This window comes from Ammodytes marinus (assembly GCF_949987685.1).
Source record: "Ammodytes marinus genome assembly, chromosome: 16".
NCBI lineage: Eukaryota > Metazoa > Chordata > Actinopteri > Uranoscopiformes > Ammodytidae > Ammodytes > Ammodytes marinus.
In genome coordinates this window covers 5,785,983-5,799,349 of record NC_137220.1, presented here as the reverse complement: position 1 = coordinate 5,799,349, position 13,367 = coordinate 5,785,983, and the positions used below count along the sequence as shown (strand labels likewise).

The 13,367-nt window shown below is 39.0% G+C and overlaps 1 protein-coding gene across 1 annotated transcript; it reads right to left on the bottom strand.

Annotated features, from left to right (window-relative positions):
* Nucleotides 1-38: 38 nt before the first annotated feature.
* On the bottom strand, nucleotides 39-12,902 carry grap2a (GRB2 related adaptor protein 2a). The gene is made up of 8 exons (XM_080044507.1): nucleotides 12,651-12,902; nucleotides 7,043-7,184; nucleotides 6,532-6,623; nucleotides 5,761-5,880; nucleotides 3,564-3,753; nucleotides 2,469-2,558; nucleotides 1,754-1,870; nucleotides 39-1,077 (listed from the first exon to the last, which is right to left on the bottom strand). Exons 2-8 carry the CDS (start codon nucleotides 7,118-7,120, stop codon nucleotides 898-900), a joined length of 867 nt encoding a protein of 288 aa, XP_079900633.1. The 5' UTR covers nucleotides 7,121-7,184; nucleotides 12,651-12,902; the 3' UTR covers nucleotides 39-897.
* Between the last annotated feature and the right edge of the window lie 465 nt (nucleotides 12,903-13,367).

Genomic DNA, 13,367 nt, shown 5'->3' with positions numbered 1-13,367 from the left:
CAATTCAAAAAAGAAATATTTTTTATTTCATAGTCAATCAGCTGCGAGGGAGTTTGCACATCTATATAAAAAGCATTCAGTCAAAAAGAAGTTCATAAACATATTTTTTTCGTGGTATAAAATATGACTAAAACATGAGCAGAAACAGTGTTGGATAAGTTGATTCTTCAGCAGACTGGCCTGGCCAATGAGCATGTAGCAAATAAATACCTGCTGTCATTTTGTCAGACACGTCATAATACAAATGATAAAAAAAAAATCCTGGATGCCATCTGCAGCAGCTCCTGTGTGCCAGTTAATCATAAAACAAACCAGTGTTGAGTAGGTGCGTCTCTCATAGGTGTAGATTTCTAGGGGGATGCAGGGGATACGTCCCCCTCAATATTTCGAAGAGGGAAAAAGTGATTTGGATCATTTTAAAGGCCCGATGTACAGTTCAACGGATTAAGATACAGATGGGATTTCTTGTTATTTCGACTGTCATTGCTTTAACAAGGTCACCATTGCAGAAGAGGGAAAAAAAATTGTTGCATAAAAATTCACCTGAGGTTTGATGCCCATATTCTGGTGGACGACACCCCACTTAATATGCCCCTCCTTTTTGTAAATAATTGGGACAAATAAAAATTGTGAACAGGCGCCGCGTTGAGTGACAGTAGATATGTGAATATGAGCCGTAAAGACACTAACTGACTCTGAAGTCCTTTGGGCACCGGCGTCTTGATAAGGTGCAGTGCAGAGATTAGATGAGTCAGCGACTTGTTCCCTATATATAATCACACCTAATCAGGGCCGTAGCACCTGAGGGAGTCTGGGACTGCTGTGTGTACGCTGGTTGAGTGCATTTTCTGCTGTGTTTTCCTCAGGGTTGTTTGGTGTAGTTAGCAGGGAACAGCCTCAGAGCTGTTTGGTGTAGTTAGCGGGGAACAGCCCACTGCGGCCCCTCAGCCTCCCTCTCCACCATGACGCGTCGGAGCGGTCCAACACCTCGATGAGGTCACCGGCGCTGAAGCCCAGCTCGTCATCTTCTTCTGCCGTAAAGTCGTACAGCGCCTTCACCTGCACTGAGGTCGCCCTCTGTGGGACGGCAGAAATAAACCGATTAACACCCGATGGACGGCTCAATAAATACAGGTACTTTTTAACATTCTAAGGCTGTTACATACTCCGCGAGAAGAAAGAACAAAGTTCTCGGTGACAGAGCTGCGAGAAGAAAATTACGTCATTTTCTTCTCTCAGCTCTTGTTTAGCTGTTCTCGTAGCTTGTTCTCGACACATTACCTGGGCCGAACTTTCTTCTCGCAGCTTGTCCGAGAACTATTGTGTGATTGGTCAGTCTGAAGTCAATGAGGAAAGCGAAGTGAAATCAGCTGGCGCTACTGAGTCAATTACCATGGTAACAATGCGCCGCGGTGAGGAGTTCGGCAGTTGAGTTCTCGTGAAGTATGTAATGTCAGACCAGAAAGAACTTCTCGCAGCTCTGTCACCGAGAACTTTGTTCTTTCTTCTCGCGGAGTATGTAACAGCCTTCAGAGAAGTATGATTTGTCAAAAGTCATTTTGAAAACAAGCATTCTATAGAATCGCTGATTGAACCTTTAATTTGATGATGCCACTTGGACATTACTCCCAATTTCACAAAGGATCACTGATGAAAATGATCAAAAGTTGAAGCTGTGCTTTGGACAACATGAGCCATGATCTCAGCACTTGTGCGGCATGTTGTTTTTGAGGAGATAGAGCAGCAGTCTGACCTGAGGTAGAGGCATGGTGTCAGAGGGGCGGCGTGGAGGGACAGCGTTGCTGACCGGGCTGCTCCTCCCTGTGTGACCGATGGTGTGAGCTCGCTCCTCCAGACCCACTCGCTTTGCCTGGAAAACAAGGACCAACACTACTTGTCATGTGACTGTAAACTAAAACAGATAGCTAAATATTAAGTAAATCATAATGTAGAGAGCTGTGAATTTCAATAGGGCCACTTGTATCCCAGGGGTTACTTCTGCAGTTGCTTGAGGGTTCGAGGAAAGATAAAAAAATTTAAATTTTGCTAAAAAAAATTAGTTCCATATTAAGTCAGTTTAAACACAAAGGGTTTGAATGGTCAGTCAAAAGGAATGGAAGTATTTAGCTAAAATAAATTAAAATAAAATCAACAGCAAAAACAATTTGAACATTTTGCTCAAGGTTATGGATAAATTGTTGTGAAAGTACCTAATGAATGCTTCAAATAGCTGAAAGTGAAATAATAATGTCAACAAGCTGAAATATTAGATGAATGGTCCATTCAAGTGGTACAAACACAAACTTGCAGATCCAACATCTACAGCTGAATTGTAAAGAAAATATTGTGACAATATTTTCTTTTATGTAATTGATAGTGTTAAATAGAATTTAGTTTTTAAGTATATTCAAATGAACACATAAGGAAAAAGTGATTTCTTGAGGGAGGTTTGGTATAAAGTGTTGTACCAGTTGGTTGTGCGGTTGGTCGGAGGCTCTGCGAGGTGAAGTGGCGGCTGCAGCTGTGGTGCGGTATTCAGGCAAACTTCCCCTCTTCATCTAGAGGAAGAAAACACACATTCAAATGTTCAGAAATCAAAAGTTTATCATCTGATGTGTACAAAGACTCATTCACATCAATATAACAAATATAATTCAGTCTGAAAGAAAATTGTATTGTTTACAAGAAGCCTTAGATATTATTTATCATATAAATTTACATATGGCACTTTGAGTCTTTAGGCTGTCATTACGGTACTTTTTAACATGAAATGATGTAATTGTGAAGAAAGGTTTCAACAAATCAAACTATATTGAATACACACAGTTTTGATGATTTTATAAGTATGTTGACCGCTGAGACATCACAATAACAGTCTTCAGATAAATAACAATTGACTTAATTAATTTGATCACTCAAACCGTGTGGGATTCAACCAGACTTAAGGTCCTCACAGAAACATGTCTCCTCTCCTCTGCTCACTTCAGTTCACTCTCACTATTCAGATTGAGTTTCTTCTTTCTCTTCCATTTCCTCTGGTTTCATTTCCTTTTCTAGATCTTCTTCTTTACACAATCATCCGGTTCACATGTTTATAAGTCACTCTGCCTCTTATCTGAGCTGAGAAAAGAAACTACACACTGGACCTCCAAAACAGATTTAACCTTAAATTAGTTAAGTTTAGCCATTAAAACGAAAGTCAGAAAGGTAATACAAACGCGATCAGCTGTTAATTAATTTGTTCAGTTATTTTGGAGGGTATGATTTTTTTAAACGTTTTTTAGAGGAATAGTTCAAAATTTTTAGCTCTTTGCCTCACTCAAAAAAAGTTAAACTTTTCCTTTAAATAAAAGATTTTAGAGACCAATTAATTCATCGGGAGGAGGCAGGATGCATGGAAGACGAAATACATCATAAAAATGATTACTACCCGAAAGTAGTAGACATATTTCTGTGTACATTTCTCAACCACAACATAACCAGATAACCTTTTTAACAAGTGTGACTGAAAAATAATGACTTATTAGTGGTGCATAGCAAATCCAAGCTACAGTGTGTCTTACCGACTGGGCCATGGACGGGCCCTTCCCCTCCGAGGTTCCGTCGTTGAGGTAGATCTCTCTGGTTTTAGAGATGGACGTGGTCTTGTAGAAGTCCACCAGCTTGTTCAGAGAGGTGAACTTATCAGACCACAGGAAGTACTGGCCTTTGTTGTCTTTCATCACTTTGAAGTGCTGGACGTCACTCTCATGTCTGAGGGTTAAAGGTAAACAGCAGAGTTAGTTACAGTTATGTTAGCTGTTATATTAACAAGGATCGCTCCTTCACTCCTGAGGTTAGGCTCTTTCCCCTTGTCTGGATTGTCCTCTGCTGGCCAATGTACTATACTACAACTGCACAGTTTAACAGAAAGCAATGAGTGGCATCCTGGTGATAATGGATGTCTTCAGGGCAGAGAAATAGAGTAAAGGAGCTATGAAAGAGTCACACGTCATACAGTATACCCGCACCAGGCAATGATTATGCCTTTAAAGTTGTAGTCAGTGATTCTGGAGAACGCCTGTTGTCAAAAAATGTTTTGGGCAAAATCATATCTCCTCACAATCCACTACCTGTCCTTACTATGTGTGCACAAAAAATAGAGTTATTACACAGCTTTAGCTCTGTAATCTGGTATGTAAACAAAGGGTCTGTAAACAAACGGGGACAACCGTAGCTAGCAACATGCCCGTTTACACAACCTAGGCTTTGTATTAACACTGGATTTTTTTTTCAGTGCACACACAGTATGGACAGGTAGTGGATCGTGAGGAGATATTCACTGATTTTGACAAAATTATTTTGACAATAAGCGTTCTCCAAAATAGAGGACTCCACCTTTAACAGATAAGAGTAATCAGACATAATCTGATTTTTTAAAAACAGTTTCAAGAGTGAACTGCTGTGTCAAAATAATAGTGTGGACTGCCAAAGGTAAAGAGAACTCAATAATATATTCAGTAACAAATAAAAAAGAAAAGAAAAGTACACAAAATGTTCTGAAATCTAAGGTATTTCCTCTTTCACCCCTGGATATGTCAAATTGAAAGATCCAATCCGTTGCTAGACCCCTTTTAAAAAAAACTACACACTTAATTCACCCCAATATCTGCGCTTTTTTCATACATACAGCCCAGTATAGCCTTATGTCTAGCAATTCCCCTGAGTTTTACCTTTGAAGCAACTTGAGTTAAATAACTGCGTGGCCCACTGGACAGTGTGCTGGTGGCCTAAATAACTGCACACACGCTGAGGTAAACTAACTGAAACTCACATTGGAGCGCTGCTGCTGCTGCTATGCTCTGTTTACTCTACCTCCGCTACCGCAGCTGTCTCCTGGATGTAAACATGTGAAGTCTCGCAGAAAGGCCGAGATGGTGAGTCAGAGTCTAGTTGGCGTTGAGGGGGAAATATTGGTTTAATGGTATCTGAGTAGGTGTGCCTGACCTTTAAACAGATTTCTATCACACTTTTCTGTTTTTCAAAACCACAAAACCAACCACTAGATGAGTTATACTTAATAAGACTCTATTTTATATCTAATTTGAATACGTGAGTAACGTTGTATAGACTGTAATCTAGGAGCGGATGGTGACTGTGACAAAAGGATCCCTGAAACAAAATTTAAAATCTCTTAAATTAGTTCTGTCAACTAGAGATCGTCTCATCATTAATGAAACATGCTAAAATGCTAAAGCTAAACCTAACAGGCAAAATGTAGAAAGATATAAGTAAAGAAAAAGAATAGTTCTTGTATCGCAGTGTAGAGCCAGGTAATCCAAATATTATAAGTGAGATAAGGAAAAAATGTGTGATACGAATGTTATCTTGCTCCAACATAACCCTGTTTGACTGCTGAGCTTAAACACAGTATGAAGAAGTACTTTTAGTTTGGGTGAGAGGGTGCCATCATAGAAACTTTCTAGAATCTCTCTCTCTCTCTCTCTAGAGTGAGACGTGAAATTGCTCGCCATAAGACACCAAAGAAGACTCAACCTTTAATTAGTGATCTTGTTAATTTCAGCAATCTTAAAATATGTTTTTAAACTGCTGCCACACTGCTACAACGCTTCACCAAAGGCTTTTTCTTCAGGGTATGATGCAATGATCTTCAGGACTTATTTTCAAAACATGTCTAAAAATTTCAAAGAAGTCTACGGAAATATGCAAAAAGGCAAATTCTTCCATCATTCATTTTCTTTTTCATTTTTCTTCGCTCACTTGACAGAGATGGAGAAGTCGTCGGGGGAGCTCTGGCATCCTCGGATCACAAAGTGTCCCACGTCTTTGAACCTCAGGATCTCCTCTGCAGCACTGCGACCCGCGTTCTCCTGAAACCACCTGAGACACACACAGCATGCACGCACAGTTTAATATGCTCCTGCTTATCTTATGTTAACCACACACACACACACACACACACACACACACACACACACACACACACACACACACACACACACACACACACACACACACACACACACACACACACACACACACACACACACACACACACACACACACACACACACACACACGCACGCACGCGCACACACACACACACATAAACGCAGACACTCACTCACACCTACAGCGATTTTGACATCTTTTTGGCTACAAACACAAAACTCACGACGTGGAACTTTTTCAAATGTATTATCAAAAAGTCAGAATTAGTAGAATGTGTTCCATTTGAATCAAACCCTCGTGCGGTTCAGTTGGGCAGTTTTGAACGCAGCAATCATACTCTGGTTTGGACCAAAACAACCGGTCCCAGAGTGCTTTCAGAACTGCCTGGGATCATTTCCAAGGGAACCCTAGTTCAGTTATTTTTGATCCGACCCAATTGCAGGAAGTGAAGCAAAAGCAGTTTTATAAAGGGCTTCTATTTGCAAATAGAAAATGAACCAAAAGTCTCCATTTCTTTTTGATTTGTATCAAGAGGACTGCAGCTGTGAAGCAACGACCTTCCAGGTAAATGTGCCTAACCTGGGCGACTGCATCTCGATGTAGTTTTGTGGTACGAATCCTTCCTGTCCGCTCAACTCGGCTTTATACCACTCATCCTGCGAGCTCAAAATCTGGTCAGAGAAAAAGTAAAGAAACAAGGTTTTACACAAAGTCAATTTAAGGTGGAGTCAGTGACTCTGGAGAACGCTTGTTGTCAAAATACATTTTTGTCAAAATCAGTGAATATCACCTTACAATCTGCTACCTGTCCGTACTGTGTGTCAGTGTGTGCGCTGAAAAAATATCCAGCGTTAATACATAGCCTAGGCTCTGTTAACAGTTACTGGCTATGGTGGGCCCCTTTGTTAACATAGCCTTTGTTTAAATAGCAGTTTACAGAGCCTAGGCTGTATTAACACTGGATTCTTTTTCAGCACACACACAGTACTGACATGTAGCGGATTGTGAGATATTCAATGATTTTCCAGACTCTACCTTTTAAACTTTTTTAAAAACTTTTTAGAAAACCTTCCAATCAACATGCACTGACCTTGAGTATATCGCCCTTCTTGAAGCTGAGCTCGTCGCCTGCGGTTGCAGCGAAATCGTACAGTGCTTTGGCCTCCATCGGCACAGAATGAAGCGTCTCGCAGGCGAAGAAAAGGAGCAAACGGGCGTCACAACTAGAGTTTCTATCCAGGGAAAGAGAAAGATATAGGACTTTAAAAAATATAAATTCTAACTTCTTATGTATGACGTTTAAAAATGCAGTTTGTCAAGGAAAAAATAAGAGTTTAAAAGGTTTTGATGTCGCTTCAAAGTGTTGGACCAGATCTGATCTCTGAGAGTAGAGACTATTCTCTCTCAACGTGCAGATGAGATACGGATATTTGCAAGCTGTGGTCACAAAAAGATTATCTGTAGGAAGTCACAAGATCATCTCTAAACTGTGTACTTTTGTGTACTTTGAAGACAGAAATTACAATATTTATAACTGTTGGATTTTAAAAAAAATGCTATATGCAGCTTGCAGTCTCTGTGTTTTACATGCCACTGGTGAACTATAAAAGGACTAATTTGGCATTTTGGGAATACATGCTTATTCACTTTCTGAATGAGAATTTGATAAGAAGATCAAATAATGCCGCTCTCAACTAAATTTTAGTAATGTAGCCAGATATCACAAATTTGACTCAAGGTACTCATATCAGCATAAGACACCTTCTGTCCCTCCAATGCGACAATACAAAATAAACAAAATAAGGAAATGTATATATGTTATTCTGCATAATGATGTAACTTAAATTCTTGAATTCACTGGAATAAAATAAAAAAAAGTTTGAACTCATTTGGGATAGATAACAATAGTAAGTTTAAACATTCTCCCAAACATCTTTTAAATGAACTGTTGTTTTAGTTTACAAGACACAGTCCAAGCATTAAATGCAAACAACAGCAGTGGACAATATTCACACTCAATATTTTAATACTTCAGTTCCTGGTAATAATATGCGTTCACATGTGACACACGCAGCTCTCAACATGAATGAACCACACAGAAATGACATGTGGAGATTGTAGGAACTGGAAAAAAAAATCCATTGTAATCTATTTTTAAATTAGGAAGAGTCCCAAAAGCCACTTCTTCATTTGCTATTGTTACCCACAGATACACAAACAAAGGGAAGGAATGGGAGGTCAACACATGAATACTGAAAATGTAACTAACTTCTCAAACATGGACACAACATGATTTGAATTGCATTGACAGACAGATGTGACTTTATCTTGGGTGTTACGTTTGGTTAATTTCCCACAAACGAGCTCATTGTGGTTACAGGAATCAGGAAGTGAGTGGTTGAAGGATGTGGTTGAGTTAATCATGAAGTGAAAAAAATGACTGTCTTTGCTCAGCTTAATGCAACGGTGGAGCGCTTTGCAGACGTACAACTTTCTTCTTTGAAAATCAAGCACATTAGGAGCAGATATGGTGCTGTAAAAATACCCATTACGCCCCCTTTCATCCATCATGGGGCAAACAACCGTCCTTTCATAAAAGGAATGATCCTCTTTTGATCTTTAAACACTTAAATTCCTGAACGTTATGCCTGACTTTCACCCTTTATGAGGGTAAAAGACAGGCCGTTAAAACATAACGCGGATACAGTAAGGGATTATAACCTTTAATCTCTGTAAATTAAACCAGTTCACACAAACCGGGAGTTTCTCTGCAGTTAAATCAGTTTGAGAGACTGTGGAATAGCTCAGCTAATAAGGAAAATCTAATTTTATTTAATTTTTTAATCAAAAGTAAGATTTTAATGAACAAGAAATTCCTTAAAACAAAGTAATCAGATTTGAAAGTAATGAATAAATAGTTATAAAGTTATAGTTATAGCAATGGATGAATAGTTATATAAAATTACGGGAAACTATTTCGTTCTCATTCCAGTCTGAACTGCTGACTGTGTGTTTAAAGGCAGAAATAAATAAAGGGGAAATCAAGAGTACAATTTTAGTCCTGCATGCCTTTTGGGGATTTTTAAAAGTTTATAGACCTACCATCTTTAATATCTAACTCACAACTCTCTGGCTTAAGTTTCCCTATGATGAAAACAACTCTTTGTGTAATCGGGACGGACGGGATGCCATCAATGATAGTAATTATTAGCCAAACTATTTTGCCACCAGTCCACTATATTAATGCTTTTCAGTTTGTATTTGGCCCGTGTTAACTGCTGGATTTGCAAAATAAAAGTGGGAGCCTTCCCACATTGTATATAAGAATGTACTGTATATTAATGAAATAATTCTTGGTCAAAGATATGGAAATAATACATTGTTTTCCTTCTGCTTCGTGCTTATATGGGGACACATCACAAATTTCCAAATGTGCAGTTTGCATTTTTTGTTCTTATGGTTGCAGCCTTCAGAATGATTGAAAAGCATTGAAAAATAGCTGTCTGTGTCAGGGAGGGTGGAATTTAACATGGTCAGCATTTGACCGAGTGGTTTTCCTGCGCTTTTAGCCTACTTTTAAGACTTATTGTGCTTGATTTATATATGAAATGCGATCTTTTAACTTTGACAAAGAACAAAGAGTTTATGCTATACGACAGTTTTCTCTGTGAACAAGGACTGCAACTAACAAATATTTAATTTTTTTATTTAGGTGCCAATCATTTGTGAGTTAACTTTTTTGGCATGAATTTTTTTGCAAATTTATTTTTAAGTTATTACATTTATTATCAAGTAAGTAAAAGAAAACTAACACATATTCACATTTGAGATGATGTAACCAGTGATTGTATGGCATTCAAACAATGAATTAAGTATATTTGCCAATAACTATTTTATCTCGAGCTACACTTATTTTACAATCGATTAGTCTTCATATGACCTTCTCTAACATGTATGACTACCTATATGAGAAAGCTGTTCAGCGCCTTTCTGACAGTATTTGAGTGTAATACTGAAGCAATTTATTTTTTGACTGAATCTGAGGTGATAAGGGGCGAGTTCATACCAGCGTGTCATTGGTGAGAACCAAACAGCGATGAATAGTTTCAGTTTTAAGAAGTGTTGCTTGCAGTGTTGCATTAAGTTTCACTGCCCTCAATACAGGAGGGGTTCTCTCTCATTCAGCACCTGCAAAGTAAACAGCCAGCAGACTCCCATGTAGAGGCAAATATCGAGTTTGAATCAGAGAAGAGAAAACAGTTTAATTAATATAACCCTTTTTCTACAACAATCATACTGGAGGGGGCGCCCTTAGCTCAGTTGGTAGGGCGTCCCCCCCATGGGCCTCGGCCAGCAGCGGACCCGGGTTCGATTCCAGCCCGCGGTCGTTCTCTGCATGTCACTCCCCTCTCTGCCCCATTCCAACTCTGTCTCTACACTGTCAATAAAGCATAAAAATGCCAAAAAATATCTTAAAAAAAGCAAAAAAAAACAATCATACTGGAGTTCTGCCATTTTTGTAACATGTTCATTTCAAGTGAAGGAAGTATCCAGATCCTTTTCTTAAGTGACAACAGTGCAATTGAAAAATGCATTGAACGTGTCACTAAAGTATGTATGAGCACAACGTTTTGAAAGTACCAAAAGTAAAGGTACTAATGACTAAGTGAGTCATATACCATTACATATTTATTACTTGATATATAATACTGATGCATTCATGTACAAGTAGTGTGTTACTGAGGTAGAGTATGGTTGATGTGGAGCTAGTAATAAAGTATATAGTTATTGCATTATATGTTATTAATATATGTTCTAAATTGAAAATCTGAATCTGTAAAGTCGCTAGTTACTATAGCTGTTAAAGTAAACGTAGTGTGCGCTCCAGTGGCGTAGTGGGTAGAGCGCGTACCATACCATAGGCTCAGTCCTGGTTGCAGCGGACCCAGGTTAGAATTCGACCTGCGGCCATTTACTACATGTCATCCCCAGTCTCTCTCTCCCCATTTCCACTCTGCACTCTCTGCTCTTTAAACTGTCAAATAAAGGTTAAAAAGAGGAAATGTAGTGTAATAAAAAAGTGCTATATGGGATATGAGACCAGCATTTGGTTAGACAAGTACATTTTGCAGGTAAATGTATTAGCGTTGTAGTCAAGACAACCTTAGACCAAGACCCTAGTGTATTAAGGCCGAGACAAGCCCAGGACCAGACTAGAGGTGGGACAAAAAAATGGATATCACGACAAATATCGTTCCACCCCGAGACCAGTACGAGTGCCACACCGCTCACCATTAAACTGTAAGAAAATGATTCAAAATATTGGTTGTGGAATATTGTTATCATATCACATTATTAAAATAGTTAGTCCTGATACAATAATGTTTCAGCCCAGCAGCATTTTACTATTGGAGCTGATTTCAACTACTTTATATACAGTTAGCTGGTTGAGTCGAGGGGGTCCCAACCTAGGGGACGGGCCCTTCAAAGGGTCAACAGATAAATCCGAGGGGTCCTTAGATAATCTCTTCTATGAATGAAAAACATTTCAGCCCTCAAAGTGTTCTGCGGCTCGTGCCTCATCCCTCAGTGATGTGTCTAACCAGCTGACACTTAATGTGTTCTCCAACCACAGGCTGCAGCAGGGTCTGCAAAGAGTGTGCAGAGAGAGAGACAGAGAGACAGACAGACAGACAGACAGACAGACAGACAGACAGACAGACAGACAGACAGACAGACAGACAGACAGACAGACAGAGACAGGGACAGGGACAGAGAGAGAGACAGAGAGACCGACAGAGAGAGAGAGAGAGAGAGAGAGAGAGAGAGAGAGAGAGAGGATGTCTCTTCATGAGATCAGAGACCAAACAAGGCCACTGAGCTCTAACCCTGCTCTGCACTGTAAAAATGAAACAGTTAGGAAAACTCAAATTTTCAAGGCAACTTTTTGTACTAGATTTTTGAGCCGAACTAAAACTCTTTGGTTTTAAGGTAAACTGCCTACATTTGAGCCAACTCATTATCCTTCGTTGAGATAAACTTTTCATTCATATGTAATGCAACTTCAGGTTTGAGTTTACTTTTTACAGTGTGGGGACAAGCCTGCACTTTCCTCTAATGATTTACAGAAACATAACAGACATATATTTCACAGCTCTGGACATTTTTTGAATATTTTATCAGATCTCAAAGTAATAAAAGCGTAAAAAAAATCACTTCCCCAAAGTGAGGGGAGGAAAAAACAGCTAACAGAACAAACCAGCAAAATGAATAAATAGATCCGTTATTGGACACGTAAATTAAACTAAACATTATGATTTAACTTTTGAGTGTTTACCTGTGTACAACAAGTGTGACTGGATGATTTGAGGGCAGCCTACTGTAAATGTCCATAGAACAGGTTATAACTGGTTCAAAAAGCAAAATTATTATGTTTAACATGTATTAGTGCAGTACAGATTTAGATAGCCTACTAGGCTTCACTTAATTAAAAAACATTCCATAATTTTTTTATTTCAAAAATAACAATAATTTAGTTTTTACATAACAAAACAATAGAGAAGTGAGAAATGGAGAGAATGAGAAAAGAGGAAGAGAAGTGAGCTGTCAGTAAACGGAATCATTTCTCAAAGGAAGTTCCGGTGTTTTTATAAAGTTTTCTGTTTATTATTCTTATCCATAAACATTCTTCATCTTACCTTTCCCTCCTCGCCGGGAGCGGACTTCAACTTTGCGGGGTAGTTTATTCTAAGGCTGGCCTCTGGTCCGTCGGAAGTGAGAACGCAGCAGCATATTTGTAGTCCCAACAATGATCGCATAAACCAAAACTAACAATAAAGCCAAAATAACTCCCGGTGAGGCAGGAGAATGGTTGATTCTGCTCTATTCGCTGGTTGAATTCGAGTAAAGGAGATAGATGTTTTGGCTCGGTGCGTCTCTCTCTCTGCTTTCTGTCTGATGCTGCGTGGGAGAGACACGCCTCCGCTTCCAAGTACCAGACACGAGGGTCACTTCCGTTTTTCAAAATAAAACTCCCCCTGCATTCCAATACCCATAGGCTACTTCCTAAATTTAGTATGCCAGAAAAAGATTTAGAATGTCCCAATACATGCACGTCAATTGTAATATGCTGAAAAATCATAAATGCCCCCTAACTTCAATAGCATTTTGGAGTATCCGTCTTTATTCTCGACATAGGCTACTGAAAAAAAAAATCTTGATTATGCTATCTGATTTTTTTTCTCTCTCACGTGGCCCTAAAACTCTTCTGTACTTTAGTATGTAGTGTAGTAAAAAAAAAAAAAAAGTATGTCATTTGGAATGCAGGGTCCATTTTTTTTTAACAATTTGCGTATTTTAAATATCAGCATTGGGGGAAAAGGAAAAATGAAAAGGAAGCTCGAATCATGAAAACT